The sequence below is a fragment of the Nicotiana tabacum genome, chromosome 8 (assembly GCF_000715075.1).
Source record: "Nicotiana tabacum cultivar K326 chromosome 8, ASM71507v2, whole genome shotgun sequence".
NCBI lineage: Eukaryota > Viridiplantae > Streptophyta > Magnoliopsida > Solanales > Solanaceae > Nicotiana > Nicotiana tabacum.
In genome coordinates, this window is record NC_134087.1 from 2,442,188 (window position 1) to 2,462,845 (window position 20,658).

At 37.3% G+C, this 20,658-nt stretch overlaps 1 protein-coding gene across 1 annotated transcript; it reads right to left on the reverse strand.

The window, feature by feature from the left end:
* Window positions 1-1,976: 1,976 nt before the first annotated feature.
* Window positions 1,977-20,335, reverse strand: LOC107804447 (putative late blight resistance protein homolog R1C-3). Its single transcript, XM_016628345.2, has 2 exons — window positions 20,170-20,335; window positions 1,977-4,950 (listed from the first exon to the last, which is right to left on the reverse strand). The coding sequence occupies exon 2, from the start codon at window positions 4,879-4,881 to the stop codon at window positions 2,566-2,568; it is 2,316 nt and encodes a 771-aa protein (XP_016483831.2). The 5' UTR covers window positions 4,882-4,950; window positions 20,170-20,335; the 3' UTR covers window positions 1,977-2,565.
* Window positions 20,336-20,658: the final 323 nt, after the last annotated feature.

Here is a 20,658-nt window from a genome sequence, read left to right on the forward strand (position 1 = left end):
CGGCCAAGCCAGGCCAGGCCCGGTATTTAGTTGATCCGGTTAATTGAATCAGTCAAACCTGGTCAACCAAAATTTCTGTAGAACGGCTAATCGGCCCGGCTCGGCCTGGACCGATTTAAAGGCTAGATTTCAATTTTTTTTAAGGTTTTAGAGTCTAAGGCAATGCAAAACCTTTGAATTTACTCTTTTTCGTTAATTTACTTGTTAAATGTAAACATTTCAATTTGTAAGTTTGAATTTTGAAATAAATGTAGCATTTACAATTTATAAGTGCAATTAAAGGCTAGATTTCAATTTTTTTTTTAAGGTTTTAGAGTATAAGGCAATGCAAAACCTTTGAATTTACTCTTTTCGTTAATTTACTTGTTAAATGTAAACATTTCAATTTGTAAGTTTGAATTTTGAAATAAATGTAGCATTTACAATTTATAAGTGCAATTTTTTTCCATCCTCATTGTATTCTTTATATTTTTACTTTATATTAATATAAATTACAATAGTTGTACAAAATACAAAAAATAAAAAATACTAACCTGGCCCGGCCCGGCCCCTTATACCCGTAACCCTTACGGTTCATTGTTTATCCGAATGAACCCGAACTCGTTGAGCCCGGTAGCCCCTAACCTGTAATCGGCCGAATTCGAAAACCGAATGGTTTCAACTTTTCCCACCCAGCCTGGTCCGGCCCACCCGTAAAAGACCTTTATTGCTGACACACATATGGTTTATTTCCCAGCAGTGCTGTCCCTAGGTCAAGAGCTTATCACATTTTCTTTTGAAATTGTATTCTATACTTTTATTTTTGTCACGACTCAATACTTACCAAGAGTATTATTTATACATATCATGTGGTTCAATTAGTTCGACAACAATTTGTTTATAAATCGGAATGATATTCTATATATCATCTCTATAACTATAATACATTATTAGCAAAAAAAAAAAAAAAAAAAAAAAAAAACTATGATACATATTTTGAATGGTTCATTCACCTGTTGTAAATTTATGCCACTTTTTTTAATTCTGCAATATTATCTTTAATAATCAATTAGCAATCTTTCATTTTCATGTAAAGACCATTCTTTTCCTACCAAGCATCCTCCTTTCAATCTCTTTGCCAAAATTTGAACCGCTTGTCATTTAAAATATAAACTTGCTTGGCTTGTCTTGGTAATTTCTTTTATATAGCTGGAGTAATTAAGTAAAAGAAGCTGTAGGGCGAACCGCGCGCCCACCAGGTCGAAAGCCATGGCCAATTATTGGCAACATGCTAGGTATGTATCTTTCCTACCGTTGAGATCAAACTCAGAACTGTCAATGGTTATTTATACAATGGTAAAGGGTCATATATACCCTTTTACTATCAAAAATAAGTTTTATATATCCTTCATTTTACTTTCTTAATATTCATACCCCTACCGTTACACTTGTGGGTTCAAAATACCCCTCATCCGTTAAATCCCTCTCCAAAACTTAAAAACGGCACGTGGCATGCCCTAGTTGCACTAAAATAACCTGCAACATTTTTCATTTTTATAAACCCCACCCAACCCAACTTCTTAACCCACCTCCATCCGAACCCACCTTGTTGCAGCAGATGATGCACTTGTTTTTGGAGAAAAAGAAATTGGAAGTAATTTGTTGTATTTCAAAATACTAATACAACTTATTCACACACACAAAAAAAAGGACTTAAACTTATCCCAAAGAATGACGGGTGAGAAATATGAGAAGTAAACTACACAAGAGCATTGCTTACAAACTGATAATTTATAATAGAAATTTATAAAATTATTTTCATATTTTTCTTGAATTAAAAAAAACATAAATCCAACAAAAGATATATGTAGATTTAAATTTCTGAAGTCTTTGCCTTTGAAGGTATTGAAAAACATTCCACATTAGAGCATCACAAACCCAAAAAAGCATTGTGGAATTTCTTGTCATCAAAAAGAGAATACCAAAGCTTTAATAAGAGTACTAATGATTAGTAAAAACAAAGAAGAGGAAAATCAAGAAAATCTTCTTTATCATCAGCAGCAGAAGAAGAGTTCATTAAGGAGTAAAGCCACACTTTGTATCAGATGTTGCTAATGTTATTCTGAATCATCACTGAAATAAAGCAAAGATAATAAGGGGGTGAGAATGATTTAATTAAGTAGGGGGGATTCGGATGAGGGTGGGTAAATAAGTTGGATCGGATGGGGTTTAATAAAAAATGGGGCAGGTTATTTTAGTACAACCAGGGTGTGCCACACGTCATTTTTAAGTTTTGAAGAGGGATGTAACGGGTGAGGGGTATTTTGAACCCACAAGTATAATGGTAGGGGTATGAATACTAAGAAAGTGAAACGGATAGTATATATACGTTTATACAATTTATCCTGTTGTACACTAGGAGGGAGGCATTTTATGAAGGATATGCATGAAACCTTTATGTATACTCTCCAAAATGCTGTTTAAGTATATATGATAAAAATAATAATGCAAGATATAACTGAACTTCAGAATTCAAGACACAGAAGCTAATAAAATGAAAAAAGAAGTGCTGAACTGGTGGCTTAATTACTCCAGTATACGAACTTGGAGACTGTCACATCCTGTAGTTTCTTCAATTTCCTTTTTGATATTCATAGCTGAAACTCCGAGAGAATCCATGCAGTCTTCTACTTCAATAAGTTGGAGCGTTGGAACATCCACAAAGCAAGGTGGGATCTCCTCAAGGTAGCAATAACCTTTGATAACTAGTTTTTCAAGCATGGGAAAGGATTCCTCTGAAGCTTTCCATTCTGTCAAATCCTTAATCTGTAATGTCAAGTATTTGAGTGCAGGGAACACGACATCTCTAACGTCCCAACAGTAATTCAGATTCCAGAATCGAGATCCTCTTATTAATGTAAGACTCTCAAGCATCCGCAATCTTGCAATGTTTGCGACTATCTTTTCCGTTAGTGACATGTTGCGAATGCTCAAACGCCTAAGATTTGAAGGGAAGACAAAGTATTCGTCCCATCCAACTGAAGTATTGTATCCTTTCCTGCCATTTTTGACTTCAAGTTCGAGAGATTGAAGGTGAGTATGAACTTCTGGTATGGGAAACAAAGGACAACTAGGTACATCTTCAATTTTGAGGCGGAGTTGTTCAAGATTGGGGAACCTCCACCAGAACCTTGGATTCATATCATCCACATATGTACAGCACATGCCAAATGTCTTCAAGTTCTCTAGCATAGTTGTTGAAGATTGTCCAAAAACTACCCGGTCATCGGCTTCCCATACCAAGGAAAATTTGGTTATATTCACATGTCTTAGCTTTGTCATTTTCCAGATAGCAAGCAATGTCATTGGATTGGAGATGGCTGAACGAACCACTAGAGTTTGAAGATCGAGTAGGTGAGAAATCCACTTGAAATCAAATTGTCCGACAGAAATTTCAAGGTACCTCAAGTGAGTTAAAGATTGTACTGCAGTAGTCCAAGAACTTGGCAAGTAGTCCGCATCCATCAAACGCAACACTCGAACAAGTCTTAATTTAACCAGTAAAGGTAAAGGATCTGATCGATAATAACTCCATGTGTTGAATTGTACTGGATGAGCAATGAACTCCAAAGGCTTAGGACATTCACCAGAACACTTAGTTTCCAGCTTGGACTCGAGCATTGGAATCTTATCCAGTCGATATTCGCAACGATCTAATTGTTCAACCAGATCATCATGAATATAAATGCATAACCGCGATTCCTTGGAATACACATGTTGATTTGGACTGTATGGCACTGTCAGCTGCATATACTTTTCTTCTATAAGTTTTGCCAAGCAAAACTCACGCACTACATCGTGAACTGTGCAGTAGTCTATGTCACCATTAAAACTCCTCTTGGAGACCATCACTAGGCTTCTCTTAAGCAGATCATCCAAGAAAATGCTAGATGTTTTCTCTATGTTCTCGGTGTCAATATCCTCTACAAACTCTTCGGCCATCCAGAACTTCAGCAAATCAGACACTAAAATCTCATGGTCTTCTGGAAAGAATGCCATGTAAAGAAGGCAAGATTTTAAGTGGTCTTCTAAATGATCATAACTTGTTTGCATTACCTTCATGGTTTGCTCTCCTAAAACATAAGAACTTAAGCCATTTGCAACCTCAAGCCACAAGGATGCCTCTCTTTCCATTTTCACAATAATTCCAGCAATCAGGACAACCACAAGGGGCAATCCCTTACAGTGTTCTGCAACTTGTAACCCTGCTACCCATAGATTCGGAGGACAACTCTCTCCTTGGAATACTTTCTTCTGCAGTAATTCCCAACTCTCTTCCAGTGTCAGAAATCTAAGAGAATAGGGATCACTGCGATATTGAAGATGCTTAGCCACTTCTTCAATTCGAGTTGTTACAATTACTCTACTTCCATCTTCGCCATTAGGGAAGCATAATCCCAAATCTTCCCATACTTCGACTTCCCATATATCATCTAATACAATGAGATATCTCTTGCCTTTTAGACTCTTCTGCAACTTGTCAGCTATGTCAATGTCCTCCTTGATTTCTCTCTTATCACTAGTTGCTTGTTTGAAAATCTCAATCAACAACTTCATCCTATTATATGTTTGCGAAACAGGAATCCATACTTTAACATCAAAGTGATTAACAATAGAAGGATTGTTGTACACTTTCCTGGCCAAAGTTGTTTTTCCGAGACCTGGCATTCCATAGATTGAGATGACATCTAGCTCCTTTGCTCCACCAGTCAATTTTTTCATTATACTTTCTGCATCTTTCTCAAAGCCCACAACTTCATCATCAGTTGATAGAAAACTACGTTTGCTGGAAGGCTTTGCAGAAGAAAGAGTTCCTTTTTCACATGTCTCAACAATCTCCATCTCTAGTTGGTATCTTTCACAATAGTATAAACTATAAACCAACTGCCTTAGAGTTAATAGCTCTGTCACCTTCCATAAAATTAATCAAAACAAAATTAACAATCTTCTTTATTTAGAGAAAGAATTCAAACCAATAAATAATACGTAACAAATATTTAATGCCGCATTTAAGGTTTTATGGGTCTAAAGGCCACCAGTATATAATGAAGAAATAAAGTAGACATCCAAAATCTTAATTTATAACGTCACGCCTTAATAGTAAATTAATGAAAATTTATGTTCACATTATTTGAAATACCATAGGAGTCAAAGGAAAAATAAAGAAATTTCATGTTATTAATTATACAAATAGCTTATGTGTTGTTTACATTATTTGAAATACGATAGGAGACAAAAGAAAAATAAAGAAATTTTCATGTTATTAATTATACAAATAGCTTAAGTGTAATCCTACTTTATCATAAAGCGGCTGATTTTAAATGTTCATTAATTATATAAATAGCTTAAGTGTAATCTTATTCGAGTAGATTTCAAATTTATATTGAATGATGTATTTGACATATTTAAATTATCATGTAAATAATAAGTAATACCTAACATTCAATGTTATTGCTTTGGAATAATTATATTTATATTGATTAAAAATTTTAATTTATATGTTTACTTTACGTTTTATAGTTTAATTTAATTCTTTTATAATAAATATTTAAATTTATTTTTCTTGTTTAAATAGTATTAACTGCAAATTGAACTTTTGCCGTCCTTTTTCGTAATTTGATACTTAAAAGTGTTTTTTTAAAAGATTAGCCAAATATAATGAGCTTGCAAAAGGCACAACTCAAACGAATTGACCAAGCACAAACTACTATTTTCGCAAAAGTACTTTTGAACAAAAGCACTTTTCAAAATAAGCAGTTTAAACCATTTCTCTCTCAGTGCATGTTAGTTTAACGTGCGCCATCCATGGGGAAGAGAGCTCGGAATCAATCGCAGAAGACAATTTTGGCTCAGGAATCAGCCGCGTTAGTAGGAATTAAATCAACAATGGAAAAAAGATGAGCTGCTAAAGGCAATTGAAATCTTGAAGTCACAGAAGATAGAGTTGGAAACCAATAGAACAATACTAACAAAATCTAGGGATGCAAACTCAGAGAAAATTGGGGGATCTTCAATAGCTAGCACACCTGAGCAATTGGAGGTAACATCCACCTCAAAAGAAGCTTCAGGAAGTTCGTCAAAGAGTCAAAGTAAACTCTCGTGGGCAGACGAAGTAGAACTAATGGATGAAGTCGCAAGCAAGGGATCCATTTGGGAAAACTTTTACATCACAAAGGTAACTAATGATAGTTTTAAACTAGAATACATAGCTCCAGAGGTGCATGTAGAGACTCTTGTATGTGAAATTGAAACCGAGGATATCAGTATAGAACTGGAATATTGAAAAACTGTTGTAGTGTGTTATGTTTTGAGGGCTCACCCTCCCTTCTCAGTTTTGAACAACTTTATCCAGAAAATATGGGGCAAATATGGCGTTAATAAGATCTCTATGATGAAGAATGGATAGTTTTCGTGCGATTTGATGATGTAGTAGGGAAGAATGAAGTTATTCAAGAAGGTATATACCACTTTGATAACAAATCTTTTATTGTAAAAGTATGGCATCTAGACATGGAATTTACCAGGGAGGAGCTCTATACAGTTCCAATTTGGGTTGAATTACCAACTTGGACTTCAAATATTGGAGCTCAAAGGGATTAAGAAAAATAGGGAGTTTAATTGGTAAACCATTTATGGTAGACAATCACACAAAAAAGAAAATGAGGCTTAGCTTTGCATGATTACTTATTGAAGTAGGTATGGATGCCAAGCTACCAGAAAAGATTTTCTTTAAAAAATAAAAAATGAATGCCTATGTAACAAAATGTACAATATGATTGGAAACCTACTTTATGTAAGTTTTGTAAGAAATATGGTCACAAGGAAAAAGAATATCGCGTAAAGAAGGTGCATCAACCTTCACATGTCCAGAGACAACAAGAACTAGCTCAGAAGCAGGAAAAACTAGTGACAAAGGCTGCATAAGAGATACAAGGTGTGTATATAAGCAAAGGGTCAGCAGGTAATCAAGAGGTAAATTCATGATAGGTAACACCTATTAATAATGCAAGGAACAAAATTAGCAAGCAACAAGGAAATAGAGGAATTCAGATTAACGAACATAACACTTTCAAACCACCAGCTCAAGGTCCTAGTGAGTTAGTAGACCAATGTGTTCAAGGAGTACAAAGTCAAGTTGTAATGATCCGACCGGTCGTTTTGAGCTCTAGCACATCGTTCAATAATTTGAGGCCATGAGTAGCTTCAGTTAAGGTATTATGACTTGTACATCTAGTCGGAATTGAATTTCGTGAAGTTCGGAGTTGATTTAGAAAGAAAATTCTCATTTCGAAAGCTTTAAGTTGGAAGCATTGACCAAGGTTTAAATTTTGAGTAAACGACCTTAGGATCAGGATTTGAAGGTTCCAACAGGTTCATATGATGATTTTGGACTTGGGCATATGTCCGGATCAGGTTTGGGATGACTCGGGAGCGTTTCGGTGCCTATTATGGAAAGTTGGTATTTTGGTAGGATTTTATAAATTTGGGTTGAAGTGAATTTCAATATTATCAATGTCCATTTAGAATTACGAGCCTAGGAATAGCTCTGTATAGTGATTCTGGTCATAGAAGCACGTTCGGATATGGATTTGGAAGTCCGTATGTCATTTTGGGGTCATTTGGCAAAAGTTGGAAATTTGAAGGTTTTTGAAAAGTTTGACCGGGAGTGGACTTTTTGATATCGGGGTCTAATTTTGATTCCAGAAGTTGGAGTAGGTCCATAATGTCGAATGTGTCTTGTGTGCAAAATTTGAGGTCAATCAGACGTGATATGATAGGTTTCTGCATCGAACGTAGAAGTTTGAAGTTCTAAAGTTCATTAAGCTTGAATTGGGGTGCGATTCATGAGTTCGACGTTGTTTGATGTGATTTAAGGCCTCGATCCAGTTTGTGTTATGTTATGGGACTGGTTTGTTTGATTGGACGAGATCCCGAGGGCCTTGGGTATGTTTCAGAATGGTTTCGGATCAATTTTTGGATGAAAGGTTGTGCTGGTTTTGCTGGTTTTTGGGTCTGGGCTACAGGTCTCATAAATGCGAGGTTTTGATCGCATTTGCGAACTCGCATTTGCAAGGGAGGAGTCGCATTTGCGATGGTGGGAAAGTACTGAAGGGTTCGCATTTGCGATACTGTCCCCTTCGCATTTGCAAAAAATTTGGTCGCAAATGCGACCTTGGAAGGGGTGGCTCTGGTTCGCATTTGTGATGCTTTTGTCACAATTGCGAACAAGATGTCGCAAATGCGACATCTGCGACTGGAGCAAGGGCTTATATTTCGGGACTTAGCTCATTTCCCTCATTTCCCAGTTGGACTTAGGAGATTTTTGAGACCATATTGAGAGGGGTTCCATCAACATCAAGAGGCAAGTGATTTCCCGTGTATTTTGAGTTAAATACTTGAATTATACATAGATTTTAATATGGAAATTCGTGGACAATTTATAGAAATTTGGGGTTTTGGCAGAAAACCTAGAGAAATTGGTATTTTTGGATTTTAACCACGAATTTTGGCATGGAATTGAGAATAAATTATATATTTGAGTTCGTGGGGTTATGGGTAATGTTTATCTTCGAAAATTTTTGGAATCCAAGCACGTGGGCCCGAGGGTGATTTTTATTGACCTTTCAGGCGGAGTTGGAAATTGTTGTAAATTGGATTATAATGAGCATTAGAGTATATATTCATTGATTTGCACATTTATTGACTTTATTTTGGAGCGTCGGTCATCGGTTTGAGTTGTTGGAAGGGATTAGGGCTCGGTTATGGAATCTTGGAGCAAGGTAAGTCTCTTTTCTAACCTTGTATGAGGGAATTAATCCCATAGGTGAACTAAATTAATATGCGATTCTATTTGTGGTGGATATGTATGCACGAGGTGACGAGAGTCCATCCGTAACTACAATTCATGCTTATGTCCGGGTAGTTATAGGTTTACACCATGCCTTGTTGATACCATTATTTGATTATGTTTATTATTTGCCTTGAAAAGAAGTGAGATTAAGTATGCTTATTGAATGTCTTGAAAAGAGTTGAAATTGAGGATTTCGAGATTTGAAAGTTTTCCTTTGAACGTCGTATTTTTGAAAAAGAATTGAGGAATATTATAATAATTTGAGAAATCTATGTTCGACCGTGTCGCAAATATATTCCGCAAGTGGGATAAACTTCCGCTGCTCTCATGGGAGCAGGCCGTTCACCTCGACACGCTAAATAGATGCATCTATGGTTCGTTCCATTCGACCCTCGGCAATGCACATTTTATATTTATATGTTGGATCGGGTCGTACGACCTCAACATGATTTGCGTATTATAAATCTTTGGAACTAATAATAATTGATATTGCCTCGTTGGTTTTAGATATAAATTGTTAAAAGACGAGAATCAATTGGGAAATTTCCTATTAATAAGATAATTGTTTACTTCTTGTTATTGAGTTTTCAGCTGTTTTATACAATCCATGCTTAATTATCAATATCTTATTTTTAACCTAGAGTAAGTGTCAGAGTCGACCCCTCGTCACTATTTCTTCGAGGTTAGATTGGATACTTACTGGGTACACGTTGATTTACGTACTCATACTACACTTGCTGCACATTTTTGTGCAGGTACATATATGTCTAGTGGCCTTGTGAACGTAGAGGCTTGGTTATTACGGACACTTCAGTGAGCTGCATTCCATGTTACGATCCGCAGCCAGTAGAGTTTTCTTCAAAGTTATTTATATTTTTCTGTGTAATTTGTATTCCGGAGATATGATGTATTTTATTTATCTTCCTAGTTGATGCTCATGCACTTATGACACTGGGTTCTAGGGGTACTTATGAGTTGTTCATTAGTGTATTTGGAAAAATATTATCATTTACTCTATAATTTTATTTATTATTATTTAATCGAAGGAAAAATTATGATTTCAAAATACTAAAATGAGTAATCAAGTTAATCAATTATTGTTGGTTTGCCTGACATTGGTGTTAGGCGCCATCACGACCTTTAATAGATTTCGAGTTGTGACAACATGGTATCAGAGCACTAGATTCACTTAGATCTCACGAGTCATGAGCTAGTCTAGTAGAGTCTTGCGAATCGGTATGGAGAAGTCTGTACTTATCTTTGAGAGGCTACAGGGCTGTTAGGAGCACTTCCCTTCTTGATTCCTCATCGTGCGATTTGATTCCTTTGAGGCTTATGCATGCCTTCATTTCCTTCTTATTCAATCTTATGCGACTTGAAGCACTTGTTATAAATTGGGAATTAAGGAATCGTAATAGTACTACTGAGGTAGTGCAGGATGCTTCTCCCTACATATTTGATTGGACTATTGTCGTGACTTTGCAGAAGGTCGTTCTTTCGTTTTAGCTCAGTATCAGTAATTCCTAAGGTTTTGAGATTTGGCATTGTTTGTATGGTGATTCGTGTGTAACTATCGCACAGTGTTTGTGTAATGGTAGGATGCTTGTCTATGCGTCGAGGCAGTGAATGACTTGAAAGGAGGTTTTACTCGATACATGATTCAGAGATTCAATATTCTATTTTTGGCGGAGGAAAGACAATTGGCTTACAAATGCTTTGGTTTAGGTCAATAGGGTAATAAGACTTGGTATTTTCGAGAGTGGTGGAAATTTTCATCTGTGGTGTGGTGTTGTTGTCTTTGATTGCATGCGTTAAGTTCGCCGGTGTTATGATTTTCTTCAATTTTCCTTTGGGGAAGAGTATTGTGAAGTGGTGTGGGGGAAGCAACCATCAGAGGTCGCAGTGTGCTGTGGTTCAAAATCAAATCGGTGTTCCTAATGTTGATGGCTCAGGGAAGATGATCTTCGGAGAAGTTTAGAGCTGGTAGCGATCCGTTGGTTCAAGTGTTACATAGATGGATTCTGATTTAAGGCAACAGCAGGGCATTTATGAGAAAGAACATACGGGTGGTGTTTTGCGGTGGCTAAATTTCTAGAAGGCCAAATATGAGAAGCAGAAATGAATTAGTTGCATAAGGAGAGGGTTTGACCAAAGTGGGAGAGCGGCATAGTAGCATTTAGGGTTCTGTGGTAGGATAGTTGCACGCCTTAAGGAAAGTTTAGAGTGATTTGGGATTCATGGCGGACTGTGACTAGGTCTACGGGCTTAATTTGGAATATTGGCTGCTATACGGAGGGAGGTTGGATACGACGGAAAGGGGTTGCTTGATATGAAGAAGGATACAACATGACTTTGGAGTGGAATGTGTTATCACACCTTTAGTTGATGTCCATGAGGAGTGAATGGACTCGTACAGTCGGGATACCACCCGATAGAGATATTTACTTACGTATTGATTTGTCCCCGACACTCAGCCCATTTTTATTCTGCCATACCATATGGCCCTACCAGAGTTGAAAGAATTGAAGGAGTAATTGCAAGATTTTCTTGATAAGGGTTTCATTTGACCTAGTATCTTGCCCTGGGGTGTACCTGTGTTGTTTGTAAGAAGAAGGATGGATCGATGAGGATGTGCATAGATTATCGACAGTTGAACAAAGTCACCATCAAGAACAAGTATCCATTGCCAAGGATTGATGACTTATTTGATCAGATTCAGGGTGCCAAGGTGTTTTCAAAGATAGATTTAAGGTCTGGCTACCATCAGTTGAAGATTAGGGCATCCGATGTCCCTAAGACAGTTTTTTTAGACTCGGTATGGGCAATATAAGTTTCTAGTGTCGTTTGGGCTGACAAGGGCAACAACATTCATGGATTTAGTGAACCTGGTGTTTAAACCCTCTCTAGACGCCTTTGTGATTGTGTTTATTGATGATATCTTGATCTACTTCCGCAGTCGAGAGGAGCATGAGCAGCATCTTCGGATCGTTCTTTAGACTTTGAGAGACAGCCAGTTATATGCTAAGTTTTAAAAATACGAGTTTCAGTTGAGCTCAGTCATTTTCTTGGGGCACGTTGTATCGGTAGAAGGTATTTAGGTGGATCCTAAGAAGATTGAGGCAGTTTAGAACTAGCATAGACCCACATCAGCTATGGAGATCCGAAGTTTCTTGGGATTGGTAGGTTACTATAGTCAGTTTGTGGAGGGTTTTGCATCTACAACAGCCTTGTTGACCAGGTTGACCCAGAAGGGTGCCCTGTTAAGATGGTCAGACGAGTGTGAGGTGAGCTTTCAGAAGCTCAAGACTGCTTTGACTACGGCGCCAGTGTTGGTGTTACCTAAAGGTTCAGGATCTTATACGGTATATTGTGATGCATCTCGTATTGGACTTGGTGCGGTTTTGATGCAGGGTGGCAAGGTGATTGCATATGCGTTGCGGCAGTTGAAGGTTCACGAGAAGAATTACCCTATTTATGACTTAGAGTTAGCAGACATTGTTCATGTGCTGAAGATTTAGAAGCACTATCTTTATAGCGTGTCGTATGAGGTACTCACAGATCATCGGAGTTTGCGGTATTTGTTGAAGCAAAAGGAGCTCAATTTAAGGCAGACGAGGTGGTTGGAGCTATTAAAAGACTATGATATCACCATCTTGTATCATCCCGGGAAGGCCAATGTGGTGGCCTATTTTTTGAGTAGAAAGTCAGTGAGTATGGGCAGCCTTGCGTTCATTCCAATCGGTGAGAGACCACTTGCATTAGATGTTCAGGCTTTGGCCAATCAATTCGTGAGGTTGGATATATATAAGCCAGTTGTGTTCTAGCTTGTACAGTTATTCGATCTTCCTTGTTTGAGCGCATCAGGAAAAGACAGTATGATGAATTTCATTTGCTTGTCTGTAGGGATACGGTGCGGCACGGTGATGTCAAGCAGGTTACTATCGGAGATGATGGAGTTTTCAGGATGCAGGGTCGTTTTTGTGTGCCTAATGTAAATGGACTTTGTGAGTTAATTCTTGATGAGGCCCATAGTTCCTAGTATTCTATTCATTTGGGTGCCGCCAAGATGTATCAGGACTTGCGGCCGTATTATTGATAGGGGAGGATGAAGAAGGATATTGTTGCATATGTAGCTCAATGTCTAAATTGTCAGCAGGTAAAGTATGAGCATCGGAGACCTGGTAGTTTGCTTCACAAGTTAGAGATTCCTAAGTGGAAGTGGGAGCGTATCACTATGGATTTCATTGTTAGACTCCCACGGACTCAGAGAAAGTTCGATGCAGTTTGGGTTATTGTGGACAGGCTGACCAAGTCACCGCATTTCATTCCTATGGCAGTTACCTATTCTTTAGAGTTGTTGGCAGAGATTTACATCTACGAGATCGTTCGTCTTTACGGTATGCCAGTTTCTATCATTTTTATCGAGGTACGTAGTTTACCTCGTACTTTTGGAGGGCAATACAGCGTGAGTTGGGCATGTAGGTTGAGTTGAGCACAATATTTCATCCTCAGACGGACGGACAGTCCGAGCACACCATTTAGATATTGGAGGATATGCTCTGCGCTTGTGTTATTGACTTCAGAGGCACTTGGGATCAGTTCTTGCCACTTGTGAAGTTTGCCTACAACAACAGCTATGAGTCAAGCATCCAGATGGCTCCCTATGAGGTGTTATGCGGTAGGCGATACCGATTGACGGTTGGATAGTTCAAGCTGGGGGAGGCTCGGTTATTGGGTACAGATTTGGTATAGGATGCCTTGGATAAGGTTAAGATTATTCAATATAGACTTCGCACAGCTCAGTCCAGGCAGAAAAGTTATGTTGACCGTAGAGTTTGTGATGTTGCATTCATGATCGGAGAGAGAGTGTTGCTCCAGGTATCACCCATGAAGGGTGTAATGAGGTTTGGAAAGAAGGGCAAGTTGAGCCTTAGGTACATCGGACCTTTTGAGATTCTTCAGAGAGTGGGTAAGGTGGCTTACAAGCTCGTATTACCACCTATTTGTCAGCAGTTCATCTAGTATTCCATGTGTCCATGCTCCTGAAGTACCACGGTAATCCGTCTTATGTGCTAGATTTTAGCTCTATCTAGTTGGACAATGATTTGACTTATGAGGAGGAGCCGGTAGTTATTCTAGCGCGGCAGGTTCGACAGCTGAGGTCTAAGAGTTATCCTTCAGTTCGAGTGCAGTGGAGAGGTCAGCCCGTCAAGGCAGCTACTTGGGAGTCTTAGTCGGACATGCGGAGTAGATATCCGCACCTTTTTACTAGCTCAGGTTCTTTTCTACGTCCGTCCGAGGACGAACGGTTGTTTTAGAGGTGGAGAATGTGATGACCCGATAGGTCATCTCATGTTTTAGAACTAAATTTTGTATTCGGAATCCTTAACTATCTTATTTTAACCTTCCTCGATTTGCATGTTTTTCTCCGGAAGGCTTATATGTTAAAAACTGATAAGAATAATAATTTTTTCCTTAAAAATTAATTTGAGTCAAAATCTGTCAACGTTTTGAGCAAATGGACTCGGATCAGTATTTTGACGGTCCTGCTGGGTTTGTATCATACTTTAGGACATAGGAGTATGTCTAGAATCGCATTCTGATGTCCCTAGCTCGAGATCTGAATTTTTGTTGAAAATTAAAAGTTTTAAAGTTTAATGATTTTAAGAAATGATTGATGTTTGTCCATGTTTATACCGGGTCCGTATTTTGGTTCCGGATTCTTGTATAGGTGCATTATTATATTTATGACTTGTCTGTAAAATTTGGTGAGAAACAGAGTTAGTTTGACGTGATTCGGACGTTCGCTTGTGAAAATAGAAGTTTTAAAGTTTTCTTGAAAATTTCATTTGAGACGTTCGCTTGTTATTTTGGTGATTTGATCGTGCGAACAAGTTTGTATGATATTTTAGGACGTCTGTGCTTGTTTGGTTTGGAGCCCCGGGGGCTTGGATGAGTTTCAGATAGGCTACGGAGTGTTTTGAACTTAGAGAAACATAGCAGCTGGTGTAGCAAATCTGCAAACTTTGCATTTGCAAGGTCTGGCTCGCAAATGCGAGCCTCGCATTTGCGAAGAGGCCATCACATTTGCGAGCAGTGGGCTGGGGGGAGGACCATCACATTTGCGAAGTTTTGATCGCATTTGCAATCCAGGCAGTTCGCGTTTGCCAACACTGGTTCACATTTGCGTAGGCATTCTTCGCATTTGCGAGGCTCGCATTTGCAATCCCCAGGTCGCAAATGCGATACTTGCAACTGATCAAATAGTTTAAGGGATTTTCTCTCTTTCTTCAAATCTTCAAAACAAGAAAATCCTATGAGTGATTTTTCCAAGACCCTTTCTTCTCCAAATCATTGGTAAGTTATTCTAACCCATTTTCTTTCATTCTTTCATTATATTTCACAAGTTTTTAACCTAAAATCTAGTGTTTTCATGGGGAAAATTTGGGAGTTTGGGTAGGATTAGGAATTTTTGAGAATTTGGGATTTAGACCTCCAATTGGGGTCGGATTCCAAAAAAAGTTACATAACCGAGCTCGGGGGTCAATAGGTAATCGGGTTTTAGTCCGAATTTTGGGTTTGGACCAAGCGAGCCTGGGGAGTTAACTTTTATTGACTTCTTCAATAATGACCTAAATTGAATATTTTGCGATCGTGGATGATTACTAAGGCTTATTTTGAATCGTTTGGTTGGTAATTTGCTAGATATTGTTGGTTCGGAGGCTTGTTTGAAAGGCAAAGTTATGGTTAAGCTTTGAGTGGTCTCTAGAGCAATGTAAGTGTTGTGTCTAACCTTGACTTGAGGGAATTAAAAACCCTCGGACTATGTGTTATGTGAATTTTATGTGAGCGGCATATATGTGAGGTGACAAGTGCTTATACGCTGCCGAATTATCTGTTTCTCATGATTTTTCGCTTTTTCTTAATTATTTCCTATCATGTCTTAACTATTATATGTTCTAAATGCTTTCCATTCTTAGCTGCTACTTACTAATTAATATCTTCTCCTGTTAATAATGTTAGCTCTTCCATTGTTTCATAATTCTCTGCTATTTGCTTAGATTGATTTACTCGCACCTTCTAATTATTAATTACTAGATTGGTTTCATGGTATAGTATTACTTGTGTAGATTCTTATATTGTACAAGGCTTCCTTCTCGGTTTAGTTTGGTAATTATTGATCGTAAGGGTTTTGTGGTTGAACTGTTGATTTGACTGTGCACATTGAGTGTTTTGAACTGATATAGTGGGATCGGGCTGCATGCCGCAACGGGAGTAATAAGGGTGGATTGATATAGTGAAATAAGGGTAAATTACTATACGGTGGGATCGGGCTGCACGCTGCAACAAGTAGAATAAGGGTGGATTGATATGGTGAAATAAGGGTGAATTATGATACTATTGTTGATATATGATGGGTTTGGGTCGCGCGCCGCAACATATACATATTATTTACTGTTCTTGATATTGTTACGGTGAAATAACGGAGGATTGTGTGTTGTCTGGTGGGATCGGGTTGCGCGCTGCAACAACTTATGTGTTTCCATTTCTTGATTTGTGTTGGTTTTCGATATTCTCATTTGAACTGCTAAGGATTGATAATTCTGAACAATACTGGTTTATTTCCTGAGGCGGTAGTTATCATTTTCAGTTGACTGCTTCTTCCTATTCAGTATTTCTATTTTTCTATCATTATTATCTATACTGCGTTCATGTTGTAGTATAAGTGGTCTGCCTTAGCCTCGTCACTACTTCATCGAGGTTAGGATCAACACTTACTAGTACATGGGGTCGGTTGTATCGATACTACACTCTGCACTTCTGTGCAGATTTTGGAGTCAGTCCCAGTGGCGGCTACTAGAGAGATCAAATTAGATAGCCTGTGGAGACTTGAGGTACAGTTACTCAGTGCCGGCAGCTCCTGAAGTCCCCTTCTTTGTTTCTATTTAGCTGTGTATTTTCATTCAGACAGCTTTGTATTTATTTTAGACCGTTGTATGTATTTAGTAGCTCGTGCACTTGTGACACCGGATTCAGGGATTTGTAGCAGATGTTTTATAGCTTTAGCTTCCGCATTTACACTTTAGATTATTTCAGTTATTTTAGTTCTTTCTTAATATTAACTTTTAAACTGTTAAAACGGATAAACCGTTCTAACATTGGCTTTCCTAGCAAGCGAAATATTATGCGCCATCACGGTCCCGACGTTGAAAATTTTAGGTCGTGATAGTTTTATGAGGAATGGTAAATGTTTATCAGTAGAACACCAGGTTGGATTGTTGCAACCAGATACCATTGTAGAGGTCAAAGGTGCAATGTTTCAGATAGATGTGAATAAGAGTCATTGGCCAGATGGATTTGAAAGTGGTTTCTCAAGGCTTTATGGTCTATGGTTGGAGAAGATATAACAAATGCAATCCTGGAGTTCTTTGATAATGGTCAGATGTTGAAGCAACTAGACTCAACTATCATAGCTCTAATTCCTAAAGTTGAAGATCCTCAAATGCAAGCCAATACAGACCTATTTCATACTGCAATACCATATATAAGTGCATTTCAAAACTCATTTGTCATAGACTGAAGGAAGTACTTCCAACTATAGTATGTCTCCCTTGTTGTTTGTTCTAGTAATAGATTACTTGACAAGAGGCCTTGGTAAAATGAGTGAGCTACCAGATTTTCACTTTCATCCAATGTGCAAAGCAACTAAACTGACACATCTAATTTTTGATGATGACTTGATGCTGTTTTGTAAAGGAGAAGCTGCCTCGATTAACAGGATGATAGAAGTACTCAACCACTTCAGTGCAGTATTTGGGCTTCTGGATAACCTAGATAAATCCAACATTTTTCTGGTAGGGATGGATGAGGAATGCAAGCAAGAGATCCTTAATTGCACAGGATTTTCTTTGGATTCACTGCCTATAAGATACCTTGGTTTATCTCTCTCCTCTAAGAAATGGAGTAAAGTGGAATATCATGCTTTGGTTGAAAAGCTTACAGAAAGTGTTCGCAATGGTTATTCTAAATTACTCTCGTATGCTGGAAGAATACAAATTATTAATACTGTTCTCTTCTCCATTTACAATTTTTGGAGAGCAGTATTCATCTTGCCACAAAGTGTGGTTAAAAGCATTGACAAAATATGTAGAAATTACTTAGGGGGAATTCTATAGGCCACATGAAGGTATCATTAGTAGTATGGCAAAAGGTCTGTAATCCTAAAAAATATGGAGGATTAAATATTTAAAAAAAGTGAACAGTGGAATATAGCTTCTGTTGGCAAGTTACTATGGCAGATGGCAACAACAAAAAAGGATGTACCATCGGTGAAATGGGTCAATGAAGTCTACATGAAGTCCAATCACAACATCTGGGAGCACCAATCCCCACAGAATTGTAGTTGGTATTGGAAAAAACTAAATGCTCTAAAGGAGATCATGGCACAATGGTATACTAGAGGAGTTTACCAGCTGGACACTAGTGGTTTCTTTCAGTGTCTAGCAGTTACATAGCACTGAAGGGAAACATAACTAGGCTGGGGGAAGCAGAGCTTATATAGAATCCTGTAATGTTGTCAAGACAAAGAGTGATTACTTGGCTGGCATATCAAGACAAGCTAATGACTAAAGAAAGACTGATGAGGTTGAACATCCCTATCAATGGGGACATCAATTGCATACTATGTGATTGTGGAGTACTTGAGACGCACCAACATCTATTTGTGGATTGTATCTGGACCCAGAATATAAGGGTGGCACTGCTCAATTGGTCAGGAATAAATATTCCATCCTATACAGTTAGCAGGAGTTTGCAGTGGATCAAGAATCGACACTGATGCAATTTAGGAAAGAAGTAGCAACAAAAATCATTGGTGCGATAATATACTACACTTGGCAAGCTCGGAATTGGAAGCATTTCAGGAAGATCAATGTAAATAATGCATTTATAGAGACACAAATTAAGAAGGAACTTAGGGAGATGATTAGTATGTTAGCAGGATCTAGAAGAGCTAGACATTGCCCAATTTTGATACAGAGGCTATGTAGTTAGAGCTGTTAAAACTGATAATAGTTAGAGTTCCTTGTTATTGTTTGTTTTTTGAGAGCTGGAGAGATTTTGATCCTAGTGGATTGGAACAGCTGGCTGCTCTTAGTTTGTAAATCATTTGGTTTGTTATGGTAATATTCACATATTATTGTCAAAAAAATAAGCAGTTTTTGGCAACTTGGCCAAAGGGCTCTTACTTGTTGGTTGTGAAATTATCTATTTTTACCATTGGGATAAATAGGTTGAAGACAAAGGTGATAAAATGAACCTACTTTATTAACCCGCCAAATTTATCTATGTCTAAATGGGATGGGTAATGACGCCTTAGTTGACTTGACACGAGGAGTTCAACCTAAAATGATCCATTAAATTATTGGAGATGGTGGACTTCAATGCTGAAGAATGAAGAGTTATACAAGCTTTTAAAACCCCCAACGACGAAGCTTTTAATTTTTCACTTTAATTTATTCAAAAATATTTAAATCCGTGATGACAAATGTGAATATCACTTTTAAGTTAGTTTTAATATAGATCTTCTTAATATCCTATTAATTGGTGAAAAGAAGTTTCAAATTATATATATATACAAATAGGATATTTTTTTCGCAAACAATAGAAAATAAGAGGGTGAATACAAGTGATGAATTTTAGTTGATTTATATTACCATATTATATGAGTGTTTGGTGTACTTATAGCATTTATTTTAAATTAAAAAGGATGTTCTCTTACATTTTACTATGCATCTCCTATTCCTAAATTTGTGTTACCATGTTTGGGCTCAATATTATGCAAATACAAAATTATGTGCTTTCTTCACAAAGATATATAGATATTCAAGTCAAAGAACAAAAACAGGCAAAATAAGAAAAAGCAAATAAAAAGAAAAAATGTTCAATCTTACATTCAAACGAGAAGGAGGGTCTTTTTCTCGTTCTTCTACTTCCAAGGCTAAACTATAAGAAAGTACATGACTTGGAGAGGAAATTTAGCTACGTTTACTATCTTCTTAATTATATCGTGTTATTCCTTGGGAAAGATCCAAATTATAATCCTTTCTGGTCTTGATCTAGTTAATAGATTCCACAGTCATTTTCAGAGGAATGATTATGCTCATAATCGCAACATAAAGAAGCCATAAAAATTAATGTGAATATTATTCTACCAAAGATCAGAAGAAGCAAACTAACATAATAAAATAAGTGGAAAATAACATGAAAAGAAATCTCACCTTCCGTTATAGAGATTGGAAACAGAGAGATTAATTGCTCCAAGTTTGCTTAATTTGATGGTTTAGGCTTTAGAGAAATTTAAAATGAGAAAGAATATTATTATAGGAGATGGTACGTGGACTTCAATCTTGAAGAATGAATAGTGATATATATAGTTTTGTTGTGGGTATGAACGAGTAAACAAATACATGTTAATTAATCCTACACTTTAAGAACGTATGCAAACTTTAAGTTTAGATCTGACTACAATTTAAAACTCTCAAGCATACAATGTACCAAACGCGATATGCGACTTAGGTGGAATATATATATATATATACCTCATAATTGTACTGCACTTCACATTTTTCTTAAAAAATATTTTTTCCGTTTCAATTTATGTGAACTTATTTTATTCGTGTAAAAAAGAATAATTTCTTTACATATTTGAAAATAATTTATCTTTATACAATAATTTATAGTCACACAAAATATATGTGCTTCATTTT